The 21,872-nt window shown below is 32.8% G+C and overlaps 1 protein-coding gene across 3 annotated transcripts; it reads left to right on the top strand.

Annotated features, from left to right (window-relative positions):
• The first annotated feature begins 994 nt into the window (after positions 1–994).
• On the top strand, positions 995–19,400 carry LOC110037409 (UBP1-associated protein 2B-like). 3 transcript variants are annotated; one of them, XR_002295335.1, is made up of 4 exons: positions 995–2,336; positions 2,418–2,635; positions 18,244–18,302; positions 19,163–19,400. XR_002295335.1 is itself a non-coding variant. In XM_020742054.1 (3 exons), the coding sequence occupies exons 1-2, from the start codon at positions 1,049–1,051 to the stop codon at positions 2,633–2,635; spliced, it is 1,506 nt and encodes a 501-aa protein (XP_020597713.1). In that variant the 5' UTR covers positions 995–1,048; the 3' UTR covers positions 18,244–18,387. The 3 variants fall into 3 exon arrangements, 2 of the variants coding, with proteins under 2 accessions (XP_020597713.1, XP_020597712.1); XM_020742054.1 differs by lacking the exon at positions 19,163–19,400 and having other exon boundaries at positions 18,244–18,387; XM_020742053.1 differs by lacking the exons at positions 18,244–18,302; positions 19,163–19,400 and adding an exon at positions 16,535–16,821.
• Positions 19,401–21,872: the final 2,472 nt, after the last annotated feature.

The raw sequence follows: 21,872 nt of genomic DNA, 5'->3' as shown, positions 1-21,872 counted from the left end.
TTATTTAAAGTCCATTGTCTTATATTAATGACACATTTCTCGTCGATTTATATTTGCTATGACGTCTCACAGTTTTATAAATCCTTATATAAGTATTTATATTATTCTTATTCTTTGATTTTTTGTATAGTTGCATCGTTGAACGATTCAAGCAAGCTAAATTTATGTTTATGAATTTCAACTTCTATTAATTACAAACTCTAAAAATTCATGTGTTTCTAGAGTCTTGTACTGCAACTGTGAATTATGGTGTTATCAACCTACCTCATTAAGAAAACAACAACTATGAAAGAAAAATTTGCAAGTGTCGAAAGAGTAGATTAGTATAACACTGATTTTTTTAGGTGATTTTATCAGTTTGATAATTCAACCTCAGATGGTGTTCAAACGTGGCAAATATCTTCTAAGAGTAAGTTCATGTACAATTGATCAAATACATTTCAAAATTAATATTTTGATAATATTAATTATTGTTTTAATATTTTATTTTGATTTAAATTATTGTGCTGCTCACTGTCAAGTGAGATGTCACTTCTAGATATAATATTCAATTTTATGATTTTTTAAGGATTTTAAATGTAATTTATGTTTTTATACATGAAAGATTAAGGGTGAAATGAATATCTTATGAACGACAAAAAAAAATATAAGAACAAAAATCTATTATTATTGTAAATAGTTGTAATACAACAATATAGTAAAAACAGTCATAACTTCTTCCAACAGTTCTTTTGCACAGCTGCTGCTGAACAAAATTTTTTCAACAATTTTTCAACAAACCCTAATTTTAAATATTATTATAAATAAGTATTTTCTTAAATATTAAAATTTCATTATGAATAATGACTCTAAAAGACAAAATATCATGACAAAAAAAATGGTTAGAATGTACCAAAAAAACACTAATAAAGAAAAATCCAATAAAATTGAAAGGCATCATAATCGGTTAAATAATACTACTCCAATCATAAGATAATATATATATATATTCGTCTCTTGCATAAGGCAGTTCAATTTCGAAACCCTAATAACTTTTCAGGTCGCTGCCATGGGAAAGAAACGAAAGCTGGAGGAGGGCATGCCATCTCCCGCCGCCTCCGATGCTTCCGAAGAACAGGTATCTGTCCACGAGGAATCACCCTTCGAGAAAGAATCAGATACTCCCTTAATCATTCAACCCAAAACCGAAGTATCTTGGCCACCGGAGTCTGATGCTCCCATACTCATTGAACCGAAAACCGAAGTATGGCCGCCGGAGTCTGATACTTCCTTACTCATTGAACCCAAAACCGAAGTATCTTGGCCGCAGGAGATCGGAGAACCAATCGACGAACCGTCACTCATCGAGGAAGATACCGAACCTCTAACCCTAGAAACCGCAGATCCAGATCCGAATACTTCTGTTGCTGGCGAGGTCCCTTTCGCCGACGATCACGAAGACGATGAGGATAATAACCCGGAGTCCTTGCAGATGCTTCTTGAACCTTTCAGCAAGGAACAGGTGATCGATATACTCCGCGACGCTGCCTTGAAGCATCCGGATATCTGGGCGTCAATCAAACAGATCGCAGACCACGATCCTGCTCACAGAAAGGTCTTTGTACACGGCCTCGGTTGGAACACTTCAGCTGAAACTCTCATCGAGGCGTTTCGGCAATATGGAGAGATCGAGGAATGCAACGCTATCGTTGACAAAATCACCGGCAGGTCCAAGGGTTACGGCTTCATCCTTTTCAAGCAGAGGAGTTCCGCTCGCCGAGCGTTAAAGGAGCCGCAGAAGAAAATCGGTAATAAGATGACTGCATGCCAGTTAGCATCGGAGGGCCCTCCGCCTCCCTCTGCTCAAACTCCTGCATTTCTTCATCCTCCGCAGGGCTTTTTGCCATCCGAGTACACTCAACGGAAGATCTATGTCAGCAATGTGGGAGCTGAGCTTGACCCTAATAAGGTTCTTCAATTCTTTTCAAAGTTTGGGGAGATAGAGGAAGGGCCTTTAGGGCTGGACAAAGCAACAGGAAAACCTAAGGGATTCTGCCTATTTGTTTACAAGACTGCTGAGAGTGCAAAGAAGGCATTGGAAGAACCGCATAAGAACTTCGAAGGGAATATATTGCACTGCCAGAGGGCGATTGATGGTCCAAAGCTTAGCAAACAAGGGGCTCATCTTTACCATGGCGGTGGGCAATTTGCTGGCATGCAGCAGTTAAAGGGCGGGTTTGGAGCGCAGGGGACTGTGGCAATGGGTGGTTTGCCCTCTTCAGTTTCTGGCCCAGGGCACCTAATAGCTCCCCCTGGCATACGTTTTAACCAGGCAGGCCAATCTAATCCAGCTTTAGGTAAGGATTTGAGTGCATTACGTGAAACGCAAATGGCAAGACTTGTTCTGACTAATATTTTACGTAACCTTGGTTATGCAGGGCTTGGGGTAAAAAATGCGGGGCTTGCGGCAAATTCTGCACTTGGGAATCAAGCAAGAGGAGCCGGGGGTTACGTGAAACCAGGTGCGGTGGGTGGCCATGGAGCATCATTGAGGATTCATGGAAGCCATGGCAATGCAGCAGTGGGGCAGGGAAATGCGTGGAACCAACAAGGCTTTAATCATGCGGGTGGTTTAGGTTCTTCCACGGGTCAGTAGGTAAGAACCGAGAGTTGGTATGCAACTAGTGCAATTTTCTTTATCACTCTAAGCATTTCTTTTTTGCACTGCACGGAGTCCTGACAAACACTTGTTTTGGTTTCATGGATAGGTTTGTAGCTATATTATGCATAACTATTTTTTTGTTTGATGTCTTTTGACATAAATTTTATTATATTTTTTCCTCATGTACTGGGCTCTAGCATTATGATAGTTTGTTAAAGGCTATTATTTATTAAAGGTTCCTGCATGTCAATTACTTTGCATATTCTCTTACTATCATCTTGTTTTTGCTCTCTCTCGTGCCATTTATTAATGCCAAATGCTTTGTACATGCATGCTTGTTAACCATCTTGGAGCTTCTCATGATTGTTAAAATTGCAATATTGCATTTTATACCAAGGTCTATATCATGAAAACCATGAGAGGGGTTTTCAAAGCTCAATATGCATAGCAGGGCTTTTTAAAAATTGTAGATTGAAGTCTATCAAATATTGATTTGAAATCAAGGCTGCTTGATTTATAGTAAACTTTGACTTCTACTATAGACTCAAATTCTAGACAAACTCACTTAAATACAATTAAAGCTGACTCAAAATGTGAGTAGATTATTCACATAAACACAGAAAACATGATTACGTATAGTTTATTTTGTGTATGCGAGCCCACACGTGTCTATATAAATCAATTTGGAATCAATTCAATATCAATTTTGATTGAACTCAAAATCAAATTATTTCAAGTGTAGTTGACTCAAATCAAATTATATTAAATTTCCAGCAGAGCTAACTTTTCTATAGCTTGTTTTGTTATAAATACTCTCACTGAGCAAAGCACAAATAGACTATTTGCTTCAAAGTGCAACTTTTAGAGGAAAGAGGAGCTTAGGAAATTTTCATTTATTACATCATTTATTAAGTGGGAATGCTAAAAATTTTAAGAAAAACTATTATATAAGAAATTTTAAGTACTTATATTGTTAGACAACGCTAATTAACCAAATTTGGTTGAGTGTTATTAGCGAATCGTAGCACTAAGCGATTTGAAGGATATATATTTTTAAGAAAAAAATGTAGTTATTGAAAGTTTAAACTTAGTACACAACTTCACTATTCCTTCTGTAAAACGTAAATGTATACTTTACAAACTACAAGTACTTATGATATTTGCATCAACAAGGTTACTGAGAAATGATACGTTGAAGCACACTTTTGTTTTCATTTAAAAACATATGATGGTTGCACTGCAATGAAGAAATTTAAAAATCAATGAAGATCTGCAGTAAACAATAATGTGATGCAATCTTGATTTCAAAGATGGAAACTGTGGTGTAGGAGACCTAGTAAATAAGAAAGGTTTGGAAAACAATAACCATGTCATAAAGTTGTATTTTTAAAGCACACATGATGTTTTCTTTGCATCACTTTGTTTTTAAAGTGCGTGATGGCTTGCTCTTTAACAGTAATGAAAATGGGCATCCTTTTGTGGTGGAACATAATTTGTACAATCCAGAGATGGAGCCATTGTTACGTGATATTAATGATTGGGTGATGCAAGATTAATGTTGGTTAGGTTTTTTAATGCACTTATTATGATGCATATGATGCTTTTATGCTAAGGAAAATAGAGAATTCACAGTTCACATGCTTCAATTACACCAACTTCTTCGTTTAAATGAAAACATGTTTTTGTAGAGTTTAAGCCTAATTTATGATGAAATGATCTTAAATATTTGATAGCTTCAACAAGAATTTGGAAACAAAATGTAATATCAAACAAGTTAATTTTCATAATCATGTTTTGGCTTGTCACCTTTTGTTCGATATTAAAAGCTCTGAAGTAGCCATGAATAAATTACCTTAAAGAAATATATAAGGAACAAAATTGCCAAAATAAATGAATATCAAGACCCACACTTTTGCAAGAAGATGACTAGACGCTCCTACTTTTACATCATTTGAAGGCAACACATGCAAATTGTTCGTATAAGATTCAAATTGGAAAGATTAATTTTGTTATGAATTAGATGCTCTACACCACTATGCATAGAATTGTCAGCCTAGGTTGGCAGATAAGATTGATGAAGTATCTTAACTAAGTTTTATAATCTCTTGACTGAACAACATGCTCTCTCATGGATGAACTATTCAATGTCCCATAAATAACTCTAATTGAAAGTATGTTGTTTTCCACGTTCTTCCACATGATTTTCGTGCAATGCAAAAGAGCCACATTAGACAAGCCATTAGAAACATAATCCAATTGAAATGGGATCACAAAAGCCACAATTTCAAAATTTACACCAACAATTTAGCCTTTTTAATAGCTTTGGAGATTGATTGTCAGAAACTCACTAACCAACGTACAAACAATTTCCACTGCTTAGGTTCAATTCATTGTTATTTGTTTTGAGCATTTGTATATTGGATGACAAATTGAATTTAATTTCTCAATTGTGAACTTTCTAGATTTACCGTCTATCAATTGGAGCTTACTTTTTCTTTATGTTTTGATATTGGTGTTTTGACATATATGGAACTAGAATGCCTTGGTATATGTAACAATTGTGGTATGTTTACATGCTTTAATATCTCGTGGAACTTTATTACTTTAGAAATATATAAAGCAATGTGAGGATTTTGTTTTTTGTTTTGACATGCACTTAGACGAGTTTTTGAAATGATGATAAGATGGCATAGTTGAAGTTTTTAAAATTTTTAGTTTCTAGCGCACAAAATTTAATATGAAATGGCATTACAATGGAAATATAGTGATTGCCATAGTAATTTTGGATGTGGTTGTGTGATGGCTAATCTTGACATATACTTCGGTGAATTTTTTGTGGTAACGAGTTTCTAAAATTAAATTGCTTTTTATTTTTTGAAAATAATTAAAAAAAGATTGTTTGATGACATTGATGGAGCATTCTCAAATTTCCTAATTGGGGATCCTTACGGGCAATTATTTTCATTTTTTTCAATCAAGGTAATGGCCAAAGCTGTTGTTTTGGTGACTCGAATTAATTTTCTGTTGTCAAAATTTTACTTCCGTTAACATAGTGGTATTAAGGCTTTGTTGTTGTTGTTGCGTAATGTTCTAATGATGTCCTTCGTTGAAGGCCTCCTTACTAACAGAACTCTGTCTTGCAATTTGATTTAAACTCTTAAAATGAGTTTCTTAGTAAGATAGCAATACACTTACAATCCTTTTACAGTATAGTTTGAAGTAATGTTGGTAATGAGGTTCTTTGTTACTTTCATATCTTTTTGCCAACTAAGATAATTTAATACAATTTTTTTTTTCTGACAGCAGGTTTTTGTTGTATTTTTTTACCACTTTTTATGCTTATTTCATTCTAACTTGAATACATTAACTGCAGTGGTATAGAAATGCATTTGCGTGCAACTTTCTATTGTCAGTTTTTTTTAACATCCAGGGACTACTTGCTAGGATTAACTGATTACTATGCAAAAAAGAAAAGAAAACGAAAATAAAATTAAAAGAGAATGAAGTCGTTACTTTCTGGTGAATTGGTGGGTTGATTGTCTAAAACAGTCTTTCTTTTTCCAGCGTAAGGCTTGTCATATTGATTGTCTAAAACAGTCTTTCTTTTTCCAGCGTAAGGCTTGTCATATGTTCTTGCTGTATTCATCCCATGCAAGAAAAAGTCCTTTCAACATAGTTTAGGGTAATTTAAAGAATTAACTATGGAGTGGAAGAACCCAGATTGTTTCCATCATGTTTTATCTCTTAAATAGTACTTGCTATGTAAATGCATCTCATGTAGATATTAAGGTCCTATTAGGTTGACAAGTGCCGTTAATGTGCAAGTGTTGTTGTTCAATTTGCTGAACTTATGGGGGTTTATAGAATTTAGCTGTGATAACTATTGATTTCTGTAAGATGAAAAATGCTCTTGGGGAAAAATTTAGATTTTGAAGTCTTTATGTTGGTATCTCTATCGTCAAATAACTGGAACAGCAATTTTTTTGGCCATTGAATAACAGGATTTTAAACATTGTATCAAGTTTGACCAATGTATCTAATGTCTTGTCTTGGTCTGCAGTAAAATAGGGAAAGTTAAATATAATAAAATATGGAATTTTATCTGATCTTTTTGTTTTTGTATAATTGGAAATTTCAATAAATTGATATGTATTGCAATGGTCTCTTAATTGCTCTTTTTTTTCATATTTACTAGTGTAAGGTAAAGCAGAATTTTATTAAGCTCAGATGCAACCTTTGTAGCAGTAGATACATCTCTGGCAGAAAAAACAACTCTCAACTCTTATTCATTGAATAGTGCACATTTTTTTCTTAATTTTTTTTTTATTATTATTTTTCGTTAAAGCCAAGACATAAATAAAATAGATTTATTTTAAATTTTCATTTCAATTGGTTCATTTCGACTGACCAAGTTAGCATGTAAAGATGATATGTACTCATCAGTGTTTAGCTTTTGGCTGTACCCTACTTATCTATGATTCTTCTCATTGCAAAACTCATCAAGAGGAACTTTCCATATCGGATGTTAGGCATGGGACATGGTTTTGGTGAATCCAGAATTGTTGAAATATAGGACATGTAATGATGCCTAGTGTTGGTAAGTATGCGCACCCAGGGTAGGGGTTGAATTGGGTGTTTTAAAATAAATATGAAATTTAAACATGTTTACGAAACAAACTCTCTCACCAGAAGTGCATTAGATTTGAGTAATGTAAAGAAATATAGAGGATGCATGTGTGAATTGCAAAAAAAAATAAAATAAAGATTTGCATTGTTCGTGTAAAATATGTTTTGCTTATAGAGTGTAAGGATATACATATTCTCAACAAGTAAGGAAGCTAAAAATGCATGCATGAATGAAGTAAGGTAAACAATAGAAACTCCAATTGACACAAATAAATTGTAGTGGTTCTGTCCAGTAATAGAACATCCAGATGCATACGAGCTTACATCAACGCACATGCATCTCTTATTCAGTAATAGAACATCCAGATGCTTCCCCAAGATCAAATTGGGAAAACTATCTACTAGTAAGAATAATGGATAAGCAAAAGACAACCATACTTATATTCTCAAATAAACGAGCTTATAAAGTGAAGGGCGCTTCTCAAAATTTATTTTTCATTGATGGAACGAGAACGCCGCTTGAATCAAGATGGAGTTTTTGCAAGCAAAGGCTATATGATTTCTTTCCCATGCATTAGTTCCTTAGGCCCTGTGACTTTAGAAAAATATTATTGCTGATGTAAAGAAATATAGAGGATGCAAGTGTGAATTGCAACAAAAAAATATATATATATTTGCATTGTTCGTGTAAAAATATAAATATTCTCGACAAGTAAGGAAGCTAAATAAATGCATGCATCAATGGAGTTAGATAAACAATTTAACATCCAATCAAGACAAATAAATTGTAGTGGCCTTGTCCGGTTTATCATCCAAGCTTACATCAACATACATGCATCTCTTTTCCAGTAATAGAACATCCTGATGCTTGCCCTAGATTAAATTGGAAAACTATCTATTAGTACGAATAATGGATAAGCAAAAAAACAACCATGCGTCTACTCTCAAGTAAATGTGCTTATGAAGTGAAGGGCACTTCTCAAAAGTTATTTTCTGGTGATGGCACAAGAAAGCTATCAAAACTTTGAAACAAGATGGAGTTTTTGTAAGAAAGGGCTATAAGAATTCTTTCCCATGCATTTTTTCCTTAGTCTCGATTAGCGCGGCTAACCATATGTGTTTGAGTTGAGCTGGGCTTGACTCAAAATCAATTCAAATATATTTACTGCGGCTCTAAATGGGCTTGTGATTTGTTATATTTGCTTTTGAGCCGAGTCAGCTTGAAGTTGAATCGAGCTTGATCCAATTTGAAATCGAAATGTGTTGGCTTAAATTGAGTTATTTGGATCTGTTTCAGCTCGAAAACAACTTTATCTGACTCAACATTGAAACTAACTGGCTCAAATTGAGTTATTTGGATCCATTCAAGCTCAAAATTGGCTCAAAATTGTCTCATGACTCGTTATATTCGTTATAATCAATTTTGTTTAACATTATATATATAATTTTTATAAATAAAAAATGCTGCGAGCTAATTTCGAGTTAGTTTGAGCCGATCCATTTTTTGCTCAAAATCGACTCGAAAAAAAAAATCGATCCAAATTTTGGCTTATAGTTCGACTAGTTTATTCCGATCTGATCTCGATTTGAGCCAAATTCGAATTGATTGTCGAGCGATTAACAATCTTCAAGATAAATTCACAGCCCTAGTCTCGAAGACTTTACAAAAAAACAACACCATCTATGGGAAAGTCGGCAGAAATTGCAGAGGATTTTTCGGCAAATCTTTTCTTGAAATTGTGGTGAATAAATTATTTTGGGAACTCGCTTTAAATGTTCCATTGACGGAGAAATGATTGGTTGAAAACTATTTTTTGTCGCTTACATATTTATAAAATCTAAAATGATACTCTAAATAAATTACTTGTTCAAAGCAAAGGACAAGTTTGAAAGTTTGAGGCCCAATTTACCCAAATTCATAAAATCTAATGGTTCAAATGAAGAGAGGTTTCAAAAAATAAAATACTTCTAACTTTTAACTTTAGTACACTATTGAAATTTGACTAAATTTTTTGCTATTTACCTATTCTTTTTTTTTTCCAAGTTTTCCCGCGGTGGAACAAAATACGTGTTAATGCTGAAATTTTCATGATTCTGATACTATCTTAACTACATCTAATTACTTTGTTAGACAAAAGGCCCTTTTATATCCAATAATAAATATGTAGCGGGTATAGTTTAGTGGTAAAAGTGTGATTCGTTCTATTAACAACTTCAAAAGTTAAGGGGTCTTTCCTTTTTTTTCATATTTCATATTCCGATCAAAAACTTTATTTCTTAAAAAGATTTAATACTTTATCCCTCAATAGCACATTTGAGGAAAAAATATACATTATCACGATTTCTATCCAAAAGACAATCATAATTTTCATAAAAAAATTGTATTATGGAGTCGAGAAGCATAATTTTTTTGATTGGTTCAATTCTTCCAATTAAATGAGTATGAAGAAAAGATCTATGGATAATAGTACAAAACTTTCAATCGTAACTAAATCTTCAATTTTTGCGCTTAAAAAGGGGGATTGAAGCCAAAATAGCTATAAAATGATGGTTTTGGTTTACTAGAACCCTCGACTTTTTATTTGAGCTCGGTAGAAACAAAATTATTTTTCTTAGGATCCCACGAGTAGAAAAGAAATAGGTTGAGTTTAGAACGTGATTCTGAGATTTTTTTTACAAATGAAAATGACAAATTGTCAAATGAATTAAAAAAAAACAAATTTTCAATGAATTTGACTTGTTTACACCTTTCGTTTGTTGGAAAACCGTTGTTTTTTAGTATTTATTTGGTTGATATGCAGAGAGCATGGAGAGCTTTTGTTGGTCCAAGTGGGGGAAATTTTAGCTTTTAAAGCTTTTCTAACTAAATTCTTCCTTTTTTTTTAAATTATCTCAAATAAACTAAATGAAAAAAATATTGGGGGTTAAGTTACCCAAGAGGTTGATTCTTATCCTAAAGCTTGCATAAAAGATGAATAATGTAATGTAATGTCATATAATATTATATTATATTTCGGGGGACCACACTTAAGTACGTAACAAAAGAGGGAGATATTTTCTAAACTTTTAGCAAGTTGACTAATTAGAGCTTGATGTACTTAAACCTTTTGTTGGTATTTGAATGTAGGATATACTAAATTTCATGATATTCAAGAGCTTTTCCTGTATGGAAATGGCATCAAGTTTAGGCTATAAACTATTTAGCGTTGATACATGTTCTTGTAGGTTTTGAAATAGCTTGTGAGTTTTGGGTGGTGTTAAATCATACCATCTCAAAGGACGAGAGATTGTCGTAGATCTTTTCTCCTACGTGAGGTTTGATAGAAAACAAACTAAGATGAATCTTCCAGACACTTCGATGTCGTGATGTGAACTATTAAGTTTCATGATATTCAAGAGCTTTTCCTGTATGGAAATGGTATCAAGTTTAGGCTATAAACTATGGAGCGTTGATACATGTTCTTGTAGGCTTTCAAAGCTTGTGAGTTTTGGGTGGTGTTAAATCATACCATCTCAAAGGATGAGAGATTGTCGTAGTTCTTTTCTCCTACATGAGGTTTGATGGAAAACAGACTAAGATGAATCTCCTAGACAATTCGTTGTTGTAATGTGAACTTTTAGATCAAGTTTAAAGTTTATGGGTACTAATTTCTCTTGGGTGCCAAGCCGCCATTATTAATCATATATTATTTGCGACAGAAGAGAACACTCAATTAATGATGCTCTTTTGTTTTATAAAGGGGTTTTAGGAGCCAATTTTTGATTAATTGAGAGGTTCGTGTGCAAGGGGAATTCACGATATAGTAGTAAGATATGTGAGGCTATTAGATGATGTCAATATAATCAGGTGGCTATGTAGTTGTTTCAATTCACAATGAAGGGATTGATCAGTAATACTATTGAATTATTTGACAAAGGCTAATGAAAGATGTTCTATGGATAGAGTATGCCTTTCTAACTTTTTCTAAAATATGTTTTAAAGCCTTGGTTTGTTGTCTCGATTTATTATAAGATTTCATATGGAATGAAAATGCATCTTACCATCTCACTTTTTAGGAAAGACTACTCAAATGCATATGAAGGCCTTTAATGTAATTTAAAAATCCCAAGGGATTCTAAATCCATATGTTAACCTAGTTCAAGCATATGCGATAACTGTATGCTTCAAATTAGGCATTTATTGTTTGAGTTTAAATTTGTGACCTAGGGCGCACACGTATACAAATGCCATAGCTTTGCTTTGTATCCAAGCAACCATGGACAAAAATTACCTTTTTAAGTCTTTCATATTGGTATGTCTCCTAAAATGAAGAATTCACAAATATTTTTTTGTTTATTACATATTTTATTAGTTTTCTACAGAGCATAACGTGTAATGCCCGATAAAAAATTACACACACATACATGCATATATGACAATAAATTTAGGAAATCTCAAGCTATCTTTAGAATGTAATAAATAGAGATCATGAAAAAAAAATGATTAGACTGTAATAAACATTGAAATCCTCAATCTTTTATCATACTATCTAAGGTTAACTTAGCAACAAAGAGTTTTAATGCAAATATGTGTTTTCTTACATAAATTAAGTTTCAAGTTAAATCCTTATTTTTAGATCATTATTACAAAAATCAATTCACAACTTCCTCTCGTGTATGCATGCGAGGTAGGAATACTGCAATAATAAAAAAATGCACATTCTTCTTAGTCCATAAGAATCAAACTTAGTTTTATTTAATGTAATTAGGAATACTAAGAACCACAAATTCATGGGATTCTAGTTACTTATGTTGGAATCAATGCAGAGTAAAAATGTGGGGAGATCGTGAGAGTTCTCCTCGAATCACCCCTCATTTATACTCGCATTCATATCTAATGACAAATTAAATGTGATTATTTTGAGTCAAGAAAGTGAAAATCTATTGAAAACTTCAAATACTGACACGATTCTTTAAAAGTAACATGCTGTGTGATTTGGATTGAATTTTATCACTATATATTTCCAATACACTGTGCTAATGTTCAATTTTAATTGGTTGTACAACTCAAGAGGAAGTTGATGGAATTCAATTAGAAGAGATTTGTTTCATTAGCTAAATGGGGCTAATGGTGGAGCACAAGTAATGGAAAGTGGGAGGACTATTGAAGTTGAAGAGTCCCTGGGCTATTCAGTAGGGAGTCAATGGGTTAGGAGTTGGCAGGTTGAGTTGGGATTGATATTTGGTGCATGTATGTTTTTTGGGGTGTGTGCGAGTCAGTTAGTAACAAAATTGGAGTGACTAATGGATGGGGGGAATAAGAACCAAGCAGTGAATGTGCATGGATAGTAGGGTGCTCAACGACAAATTGGTTTAGCGACGAGCTATTTGGTTTAGTGACAAGCTATTTGGTGTTTAACACATGCTTGTTGGTAGGTTGAAGTTGACAGATTGGTGGATGTTTAGCGTATAGGTGTCAATTGATCAATGAAGATGGGTTGACAAGTGTTGAGCACATGCTTTCCAACATGCTGGAGATGGCGGGAGTCAAAGTTGGTCGGTTAGTTGATGGAGACAAGATATTTGTTTAGTATGGTCTCTTGCCTTCTTATGTTATATTGAAATCTTCATCTCCATGATGTTTTTAAAGTATCCTACAAGAATTCTTGGAAGTTGTTTTAGAAGGTGGTTGACCTTTCCTTGCTGCTACATGATGACGATGAAGGTAGGGCCATTGGGTGGAATATTTATTGATGTTTAAGTTGATATCCAAGAAGGCTTATACAATAGGAGAACAATAAGGATAAAAGAATAGTGCCTGCTATTTAATTGTGATCATAGGGTATGAGAACTCCGTGTGGCTTCATGTGAGAGCGATGTTCAAAAAGTTGATTGAAAAGTTGATGTATGTGTTGGATTTGGCATCATGTGTTGCCGCCATATTGAAATTGAGTGGGAAGACATTGATGAGATTGGAGCTTGGCAGTCCAAAGCGCTTAGAACACAAATTTGTTGCAAAGAGGAAGAAGACGGGGTGGCACGCACATGTTTGAGAGGAATGAACCTAGAACCTACACCTCCCATGTGATGTAGGAGATTTGGCGATGAAGAGCTGATCTAGAAATTTCAAAGATGTACTCATTGAAATTTATAGGCATGAAAGAGAGATCTTTGTCACAGTTGTTGAGGTGCTTGGAGGATTTTAGATTCCTTTCATTTTGTGTGGAAACAAAGATGACTTGGAGAGAGAAAAACTAATAATAAGATGAAGCTTTAGGACACAAATTTGTAGTTTGAAAGATGGGACAAGATAGTTGATGACAATAGTGTCAATTGTGGGAATCATTATATAAACTGATGAAAAGGTAGATGTGAGAGAATTTTGTCTTTTCACCTATCAAGTTGCCCAAGAAAGGATGATAATTTTATAATCCCCATATGACAAGGATTGGTGACCAGTTGACAAGTGTTGATAAGCTAGAGGGTATGAGAATTCCGTGTGGCTTCATGTGAGAGCGAGGTTCAAAAAGTTGATTGAAATGTTGATGTATGTGTTGGATTTGGCATCATGTGTGGAAGTCATATTGAAATTGAGTGGAAAGACATTGATGAGATTGGAGCTCAGTAGTTCAAAGCGCTTGGAACACAAATTTGTCGCAAGGAGGAAGAAGATGGGTGGCATGCACATGTTTGAGAGGAATGAACTTGGAACCTACACCTCCCCTGTAATGTAGGAGATGTGGCGATGAAGAGCTGAACTAGAAATTTTAAAGATGTACTCATTGAAATTTATAATCATGAAAGAGAGAGGAGAGAGAGATCTTCATCACAATTGTCGAGGTGCTTGGAGGATTTGAGATTCTTTTAATTTTGTATGGAAACAATGATGACTTGGAGAGAGAAAAACCAATAATAAGATGAAGCTTAAGGACGCAAATTTGTAGTTTGAAAGATGGTACAAGATAATTGATGACAATAGAGTCAATTGTGGGAATCATTATATAAATTGATGAATAGGTAGATGTGAGAGGATTTTGCCTTTTCACCTATCAAGTTACCCAAGAAAGGATGATAATTTTCTAATCCCCATATGACAAGTTAAGGGTTGGTGACCAGTTGACAAGTGTTGATAAGCTAGAGGGTGAAATAACTAGATTAGTGGTGGTGTTAGTTCTGAGGACTTGTTGGCAAGTCAGATGGATGATAAGTTGATGAGCGACACAGTGACATTGGTGTATGATGGGCTGTGGCTTGTAAGCGGTGGCATGTTTTGGACATGTATGATCGCCAATGCCAAAATGTTGAATATAGGTTTACGTAAGTTGATGAATAAGATTTGTGTATGATGGGTTGTGACTTGTGAGCGGTGGCCGGCTTTGGACATGTATGATCACCAATGCTGAAATGTTGGATATAGGTTTATTGGTCACAAATGGTTGGAGAGTTGAAGTTTATTGTTGCATCAATTTATTATGTAAAATGAACAAATGATGTTTTGGGGTTGGAAAGGTTGGCCATTTGTTAGGATGTGTTTGATGGATTGATTAGGTGGGATAAATTGCCATAAAGATTGGGATTATGTTTTAGAGCATTGGATAACTCTGAATCAACAAAATAGCCTAAAAAGACCGAATTGGCCTCAAGTAGGTTTAAATGTGAGTTCAACAACATCCAATGAGAATGCATTGGAATCTTTGGAGCACTTACCAATGATTATGAAGTAACTAGGTTTTTAAACATTTTTATCAACATTTGTATCGGTTAAATAGAGTTGATTTGTAAGTGGCTTGTAGGTTAGGTGACTAGCCATGGCGCATTTGTAAGTGTATCGAATGAAAATGTGAATCAGAATCATAGTATGTCATTTTCTGAGATCCTGGAAATGTGTCTTTTGTTGTCTATTGTTGGTTTCCTTAATGTTTTAAATAACTTGATTGCTATTAAAATAGGCTCTCAAAATGATTTCGTAAAATTTTAAAGAATGGTTTGAAGTTTGTTGCAAAGCATCAATTTAGGTCAAATTGGAATCGATCAAGTTCAATGACAACCTTGGGCTTAAATTGAGCTATTTGGCTAGGTTCCTTGAATTTGCCTACCTAATTAGGTTGTTATCTTTTGGTATATGTAGAGAACTCATGCCAAGTTTAGCATGCTTAATCAGCTCATATATCCTCTGCCATTAAATAAAATTTAATAGTTTTGAAAAGTAAATAGTAAGAATTATGATTGTAATTATTTTTAGTAGATTTTAATTAAGTTTAACATGGAAAAACTTCTAGATTTCTAAATCCTAACCGATCAGTTTATTGACAACTTCAACCTATCTAATTGGGTGAACTTGGTTGAATTTAAGAAATTTTTTTGAAAATTTCCAAAAAAAATAAGAATCCAAGTGATTTTAAAGTAGTTTTACATTAATTTAGCTTAAGAAAGTTTGAAGTTGGCAATCCTAGGCCACATATGAATGCTTAAAGCTAAAAATGTAAACATTGACATTTTCATTTTAAGGTTTAATGGACCTATATTTTACCCTTTTAGTGGCAGTCTGCACATCATGATATCAAATAATGTTTTTGACTTGCACTTTGAAAATCTGGTCCTTGCACCCTTTAAATGAAGAATTATTCAGAAGTAATCTACAAATTATTTTCAATTAATTGAAACATTAATCCTTGTGAGAGATTTAAGTGATTAATTGACTTTGTTTAGTTCATTCTCGGCTTGAATATTGTCAAACTTCATTTCTAGGATTTTCTTTGTATTCGTGTACTTTGTGTCATGTGCCTCACATTTTAGGCAATGCATTTAGTCTAATGTTCCATGGAGTATTTTTTTTTCTCATCTAAATCAGCATAGGGCGAAAGCTTTTTGATAAAATTTCATGGACCAATTTAGAAGGAGCTACAGTGATACAATTTCATGAATATATTCAAATTAATCCTTATGAGAAGGGCATGATTTGTCTGAAAAGAAATAAATAGAAATACACTGAATCATATAGATGAATTATGTGCATTCTAGAAGTGGCAAACAAATTTTAAGCAAAATTAGTGACGGAAGGTGTTTCTATGTTTTTGATCCACCTCATTATTATGCTGTTATTCTTCATTTTTTTTGTTCCAGTTTGGTATTTTATTATATTTTGATAAATATATCCTATTATAGCTGCATACTTGGTAAATCAAGCAGTTTATTTTGAAAGGTTGTCTAGTTGGCTTCTCATCTTGATTTTCTGCTGTTTTTTAAGAAGTTAAATTGTCTTTTACCTTTTTATGTTCATTTTTGCAGATCCTTTTACCTCTGTAGTCAGTTTAGTTCTGAGAAGATGATTATTCTGGAGTTCCTGCTCGTGGAAATTGCCCACTTTATTGCTTCTTTTCGAACTGCTGCTACTATGAATCTAGAGTTTTCATCTATGTTGACTTAAAACCTATTTTAAAAACTTTGATCTATTTCAAAGCTATGTAAAATTTTTTCACCTAGGATTTTCAGTTATTTTAAGTGGGTTTCAACTTCTCTACTTTAAAAAGAACTTGTATTCAAAACCATTTTGCTTGCTACTTTTCAGACATTGACATTTATCTGTTGTCCTCTTCATTATATTTTCTGTTTAGTTTTCTTTATGCAAAAATGTTTCATTTCAATTTTTTGTTGTTGTTGATTCTGTTGTTTTTGGATGCTTTGGAAGTTTTCAAAAAAAAAAAAAAAAAAAGGAAGAAAGAAAAAATGAGGTCTGTTGTCATCCCAGCTGCATTTCAGCGATGATAGTGCCTTAATAATTATATTTTGTAAAGTTGACCACTTGGATAGAGCTGCTATGACATGTTTACGGCTACCTAAGCAGCTTTGTATAATTGTATCATCAGTTCAGCGAATCTTCCTTGGGCTTTTAACCACATTTCTTTGGGCCTTACTGAAAATGATTTCATTTTCTGCTCACAGTTTAATTTATTAACTTTGTTAAGAATTGTGTTCTAAATTAATAAACTGACTACTTCGCTAGATTCTTATTTCGCTTATATTATTAAATTGGATGTCTCAAGGCTCCTGCAACCTTTTTCTTCTGTGCTTAGCGATCTGTCATGTTATTTTCTTACTACTAATATGCATTTGTTTATCGTAACGATTCTTAAAAGAGATATGTGCACTTTTTTGTTTTTAAAAATGCAGATTAATCATGTTTTGTTAACTTATGCGATCTAAATGTTGCATTTCTGTATTACTTTTTAGGGACATTTACATACATAGCGCACAATTCTTATGTATTTACACATCTATCTTCTAAGCTTTCATACACACATTGCACTCAAATCTTTAATATCACATAAAAAAATATCATTATTACGACTTTTTAAAAGTGAAATCCAGATTTTCATGTTTAAAGCACCGAAGTGATGTATGTAAATATGAAAGTGTAGGTTTGAGATGTGTAAATATAAAAGAATTGTGTGCTACGTATGTATATTTCCCAACTTTTTAACATGGTATTATTGATCATTACATGTAAAGTAGGAAAAAACATCAACATTACCTAAAGTAGCCTTTTTCATTAAATTTGATTGCCCAACCCTTTACTGTAAAAGATAACCTGTTGTTCTAAAGCCCATGAAGTGCTAATAAATCCATTTTTTAATCGATTTTTAAGCTTGTTTTTTTTCATTTCCTTGTATCCAGCTTTTCTTTAAGGAAATTTACATTCATACCACACAATTCTTTTCTATTTACATATCTAACACCTTATCTATGCATGAAAATGTGTTCTTCACTTTTAAAAAGTAAACAATAGTGATATTTTGTGTGTGATATTAATGATTAGAGTGCTATGTTTGCAACTATAAAACTTCAGATGTTAGATATGCTAATGCTAATACATAAGAATTGTGTGGCCTGTATGTAAATGCCTTTTAAAATTTTTCTCTTAATGCAACATAACTTCATGTTGATACTTTCCCAACAAAACAGACCTTTGGTTAAATAAAATGGCCTACGTGTTCCAGTTGTCTACAAGAAAAGAGGTGGCTTGAAGAACTTGCCTCAACATCCTACAATGTTGCAGGTATGTGATCATTGGTTTGCATCTTGATTTAATTTAGAGGCATTTACATACATAGCACACAATTTTTATGTATTTACCTATCTCACACCAAAACTTTCATATTTACACAAATTGTACTCAAATTTTTATTATCACATAAACATTGCATTTGTTACCACTTTTTACAAGTGAAATATACATTTTCATGCATATGTTAAAAGCACCAAAATGCTTGGTATGTAAATATGAAAGTTTAGGTGTGAGATATGTGAATAAAAACAAAATTGTGCGCTATGTATGTAATTTTCCCTTTAATTTATTGGGCTGCTTTAAGATACCATTTCTGACATTTGAGAACCAAAGCCAGCTTGTAATTTTGACTTTTCCTTGGTCTTTGGATCTCTAACAAACCAACTTTGTTAAATACAAGGTAATATGAAAAGAAGCAAATATGTTAAATTTTGTGTTTTCTACGGACCTACCTAACAGGTTTAAATACAGACTTTTCTTTTAACAAAAGGCATTAAGAATCCATCATCTTAAATTCTTAATGCTAGGATGCTTTGTTTTGTTTTTATTATTAGAATTCTACATACATTTTACATATCTAATAGTTCTTATGCATTTACATATCTAACACCTAATGTTTGATATTTATATTTGTAACACTTTGGTGTTATAACTTATGCATGAAAATGTGCGTTTAACATTTATAAAGTTAGTAAGAGTGGTTTTTTTGATGTGATATTAAATATTTGTCCGTTATGCATGTAAATACTAAAATTTAAGTTCTCTATATATAAATACAAAAGAATTGTGTGGCATGTATGTAAACACCTCCATTATTATTAGTCAAGAGGCTTGGTTGATCAAAATCACAGAAATTTTGATGCTTGGAGAGGCGTGTTAGTGGTAAAGTACTTGCCGAAGTGGCTACGTTCTTACCGAACCATTGTCCTTGAACGCTCACTGGAACTCAGCAGAAGGGAATAAATGTTATGTTGGTTTTATTTGTTGTAATTAACATGACCATCCCTTCTATATGTTTTCATGACTGTGACAGTAGTTTGCATAATGCTTGTCAATACATAAAAACAATAGAAATGAAGTTAATTATTAGTTGTGCTTTCCTAGGCCTTAGTTTTGAGTTCTAGTGATTAAAAGTTTTGTTAATAAATCTAAAACTTAATATAAATAAATTTAAGGGTGCATACCACACAATTCTTGTGCATTTACATATCGAAAAGTTTGATATTTACATTTCTAACAACTTGGGACTAAATACCTATGCATGAAAGGTGTGTTTCAACTTTTATAAGTTAGACTGGTATTTTTGATGCGATGTCAGATATTTGAGTGTTAGATATGTAAATGTATAAGAATTTTGTGGTATGTACGTAAATACCCCCAAATTGAAATTGAAATATAAGTTTTAAAATTGCAGCAAGTGTAAAGAAAGTACTTAAACACATGTATGAATAGTTAATTGTTTAAGTAGAGTAGTACTAGTCTTTTATTTGAATTGAAATTGAAAAATAATGATGTTAAACACGTGATAGTTGAGCAATAAATAAATGTCATCTTAATTCATTTAAGTGTTATGACTTGCATGTTATTTACTTTTAATTTCATAATAATTTAGCATGCATGCTGTGATAGGTTTAGTATTTGTCACATCCTAAACAGAAAGGATTTTTGTGCCTTGAATGCAAGTTCTCCTGTAAGCTTTTGTATTTACTAGAGCCATGTAAGTTTCTAATTTTTCTGATAGTTTGAAAGTGACAATGGAATTTATCATTTGTTGTAGGAACAAGTAAAAAAGCAGAGACTGTTTAAAATGTTTTTTTAAATAGGGGCAGCTCCACCTTTTACCCATTAAGCGGGATCTGCTACAGTAACCGATTTTCTACATTGTGTCTATTTTCATTTAACTCTAATAGATTATGATCTTTTTTTATACAACATGCCCACATCTTTTTAGGTACATCTCTATCTTTCTTACCAAAAGTCAAATCTGAAACATTTACTCTCCTAATAAGATCATCAGATGGTCGACATTTAATTTGGCCAAATCATTTAAGACTTATCTTGTCTGCCACTGGAGCAACACCAACTTATCACCGATATATTTGATTTGTATTTTGTCGCTAAGTGTAAAACCACTTATCCACCAAAATATTCTCGTCTTATCAACACTTAGTTTTATGTTTCTCCTTAGCATGCAACAAATTACATCCTCATGTATTTGTAAGAACATCCATAAGTAAAGCAAAGAGATAATAGGCTTGAAGTTGATTCTTGATATAATACAACTGAAATAGAAAAATACTTGGTCAATCCTCATGGAGTTCAAATACATGTAACAACTCTAGTATATACATACCTTTAATGATTTGAATTTAATGATTTGAATTTAAGTCATATCAACATCTTTCCTATCATAAACTTTTTTTTTTTTCCTTTTTTTTTAATCAACAAAAATCATATTTAGATCCTCCTTGGCCTCTTGTACTCCATCAAACCTCTCAACAGATATATAGCTTCCATGGTAAGCTTGTCTGACATAAATCCAAACTGATTTTGAGAAATCTTTGCATCACGTCTTAACTTATATTCAATTAATCCCATAATTTTAATGTATGGCACATTAATTTAATTCCTCTATAAGCTCACTATTGTGCATCTCTTTTATTTTGTAAAAGTAATTATAAAAATACTCTTTCTCAACTCATCGCACATCTTTTTAGTTTTTAAAATAATATTAAAAAGTTTGGTAAGCCGAGAAATTCTTAAGGGGGTGTTTGGCTGCAGGAAGGATTTAGAGTTAATAGGATTTAGTGATTCCACTTCCTCTTGCCGGATTTAACATGAATGAAGGCAAACTTCATAAATTCATAAAACTTGTTTTTTTTTTTTTTTTTTTTTTTTTTTATTTGTAATTTCCTTATATATCTTTTGCAGGTTTTTACCTTGGCCATACTTGGTTGAGCTCTCTTGTTTGTGTTTTAGTTGAGCTAGTCTTATTTGCGTAATGAACTTGCTTTCTTAAGCTGAATGATGGTTATTCTCAAACATATTTGAAAATGTCACAGGATAGTCTGACTGCCATTTTGTTTTTGCTGTTCTGGTATTAGTTTTTTTTGGGAAATTTTACATACATATCACTTAATGCCTTTGTATTTACCTATCTAACACTGAAAATTGAATTTTTACATGCATGCCAGGTTACCTATGAATGAAAAGGTGTTTCACTTTTTCAAAGTTAAATTGGTGGTATTTTTGATGTGATATGAAAGATTTGGGCTACTATGAATAAGTTTAGATGTTAAGATATATAAATACACATGAATTATATATATATATGATTTTTTACATCATGATCAATAGAGCCTAATTGATAACTGATGCGCAACATGTTCGAGTAAGGTGCCAAAGTAGTCCCTAATTATGTATATAGGTTGTTTTAGTTATCAAGGTTTAAAAAAGATTTTTATTGTTTTAAAGTTGAGATTTAATAGGCCTCAATGAGGATTATTTCAGATTTAACATAAATTGGGATCTACAAGTTGTGCTTCAGAAGACAAGTATTGG

This window comes from Phalaenopsis equestris, unplaced genomic scaffold (genome assembly GCF_001263595.1).
Source record: "Phalaenopsis equestris unplaced genomic scaffold, ASM126359v1 Scaffold219149, whole genome shotgun sequence".
NCBI classification, from domain to species: domain Eukaryota; kingdom Viridiplantae; phylum Streptophyta; class Magnoliopsida; order Asparagales; family Orchidaceae; genus Phalaenopsis; species Phalaenopsis equestris.
The sequence above is the reverse complement of the archived record's forward strand: the minus strand, read 5'-3'. Positions and strand labels throughout refer to the sequence as shown.

Coding starts and splice junctions, on each gene's coding strand:
- LOC110037409 (XM_020742054.1), top strand. CDS start 1,049: ATGGGAAAGAAACGAAAGCTGGAGGAGGGCATGCCATCTCCCGCCGCC. Junction 2,337..2,417: donor CCAATCTAATCCAGCTTTAG/GTAAGGATTTGA, acceptor TTGGTTATGCAG/GGCTTGGGGTAAAAAATGCG.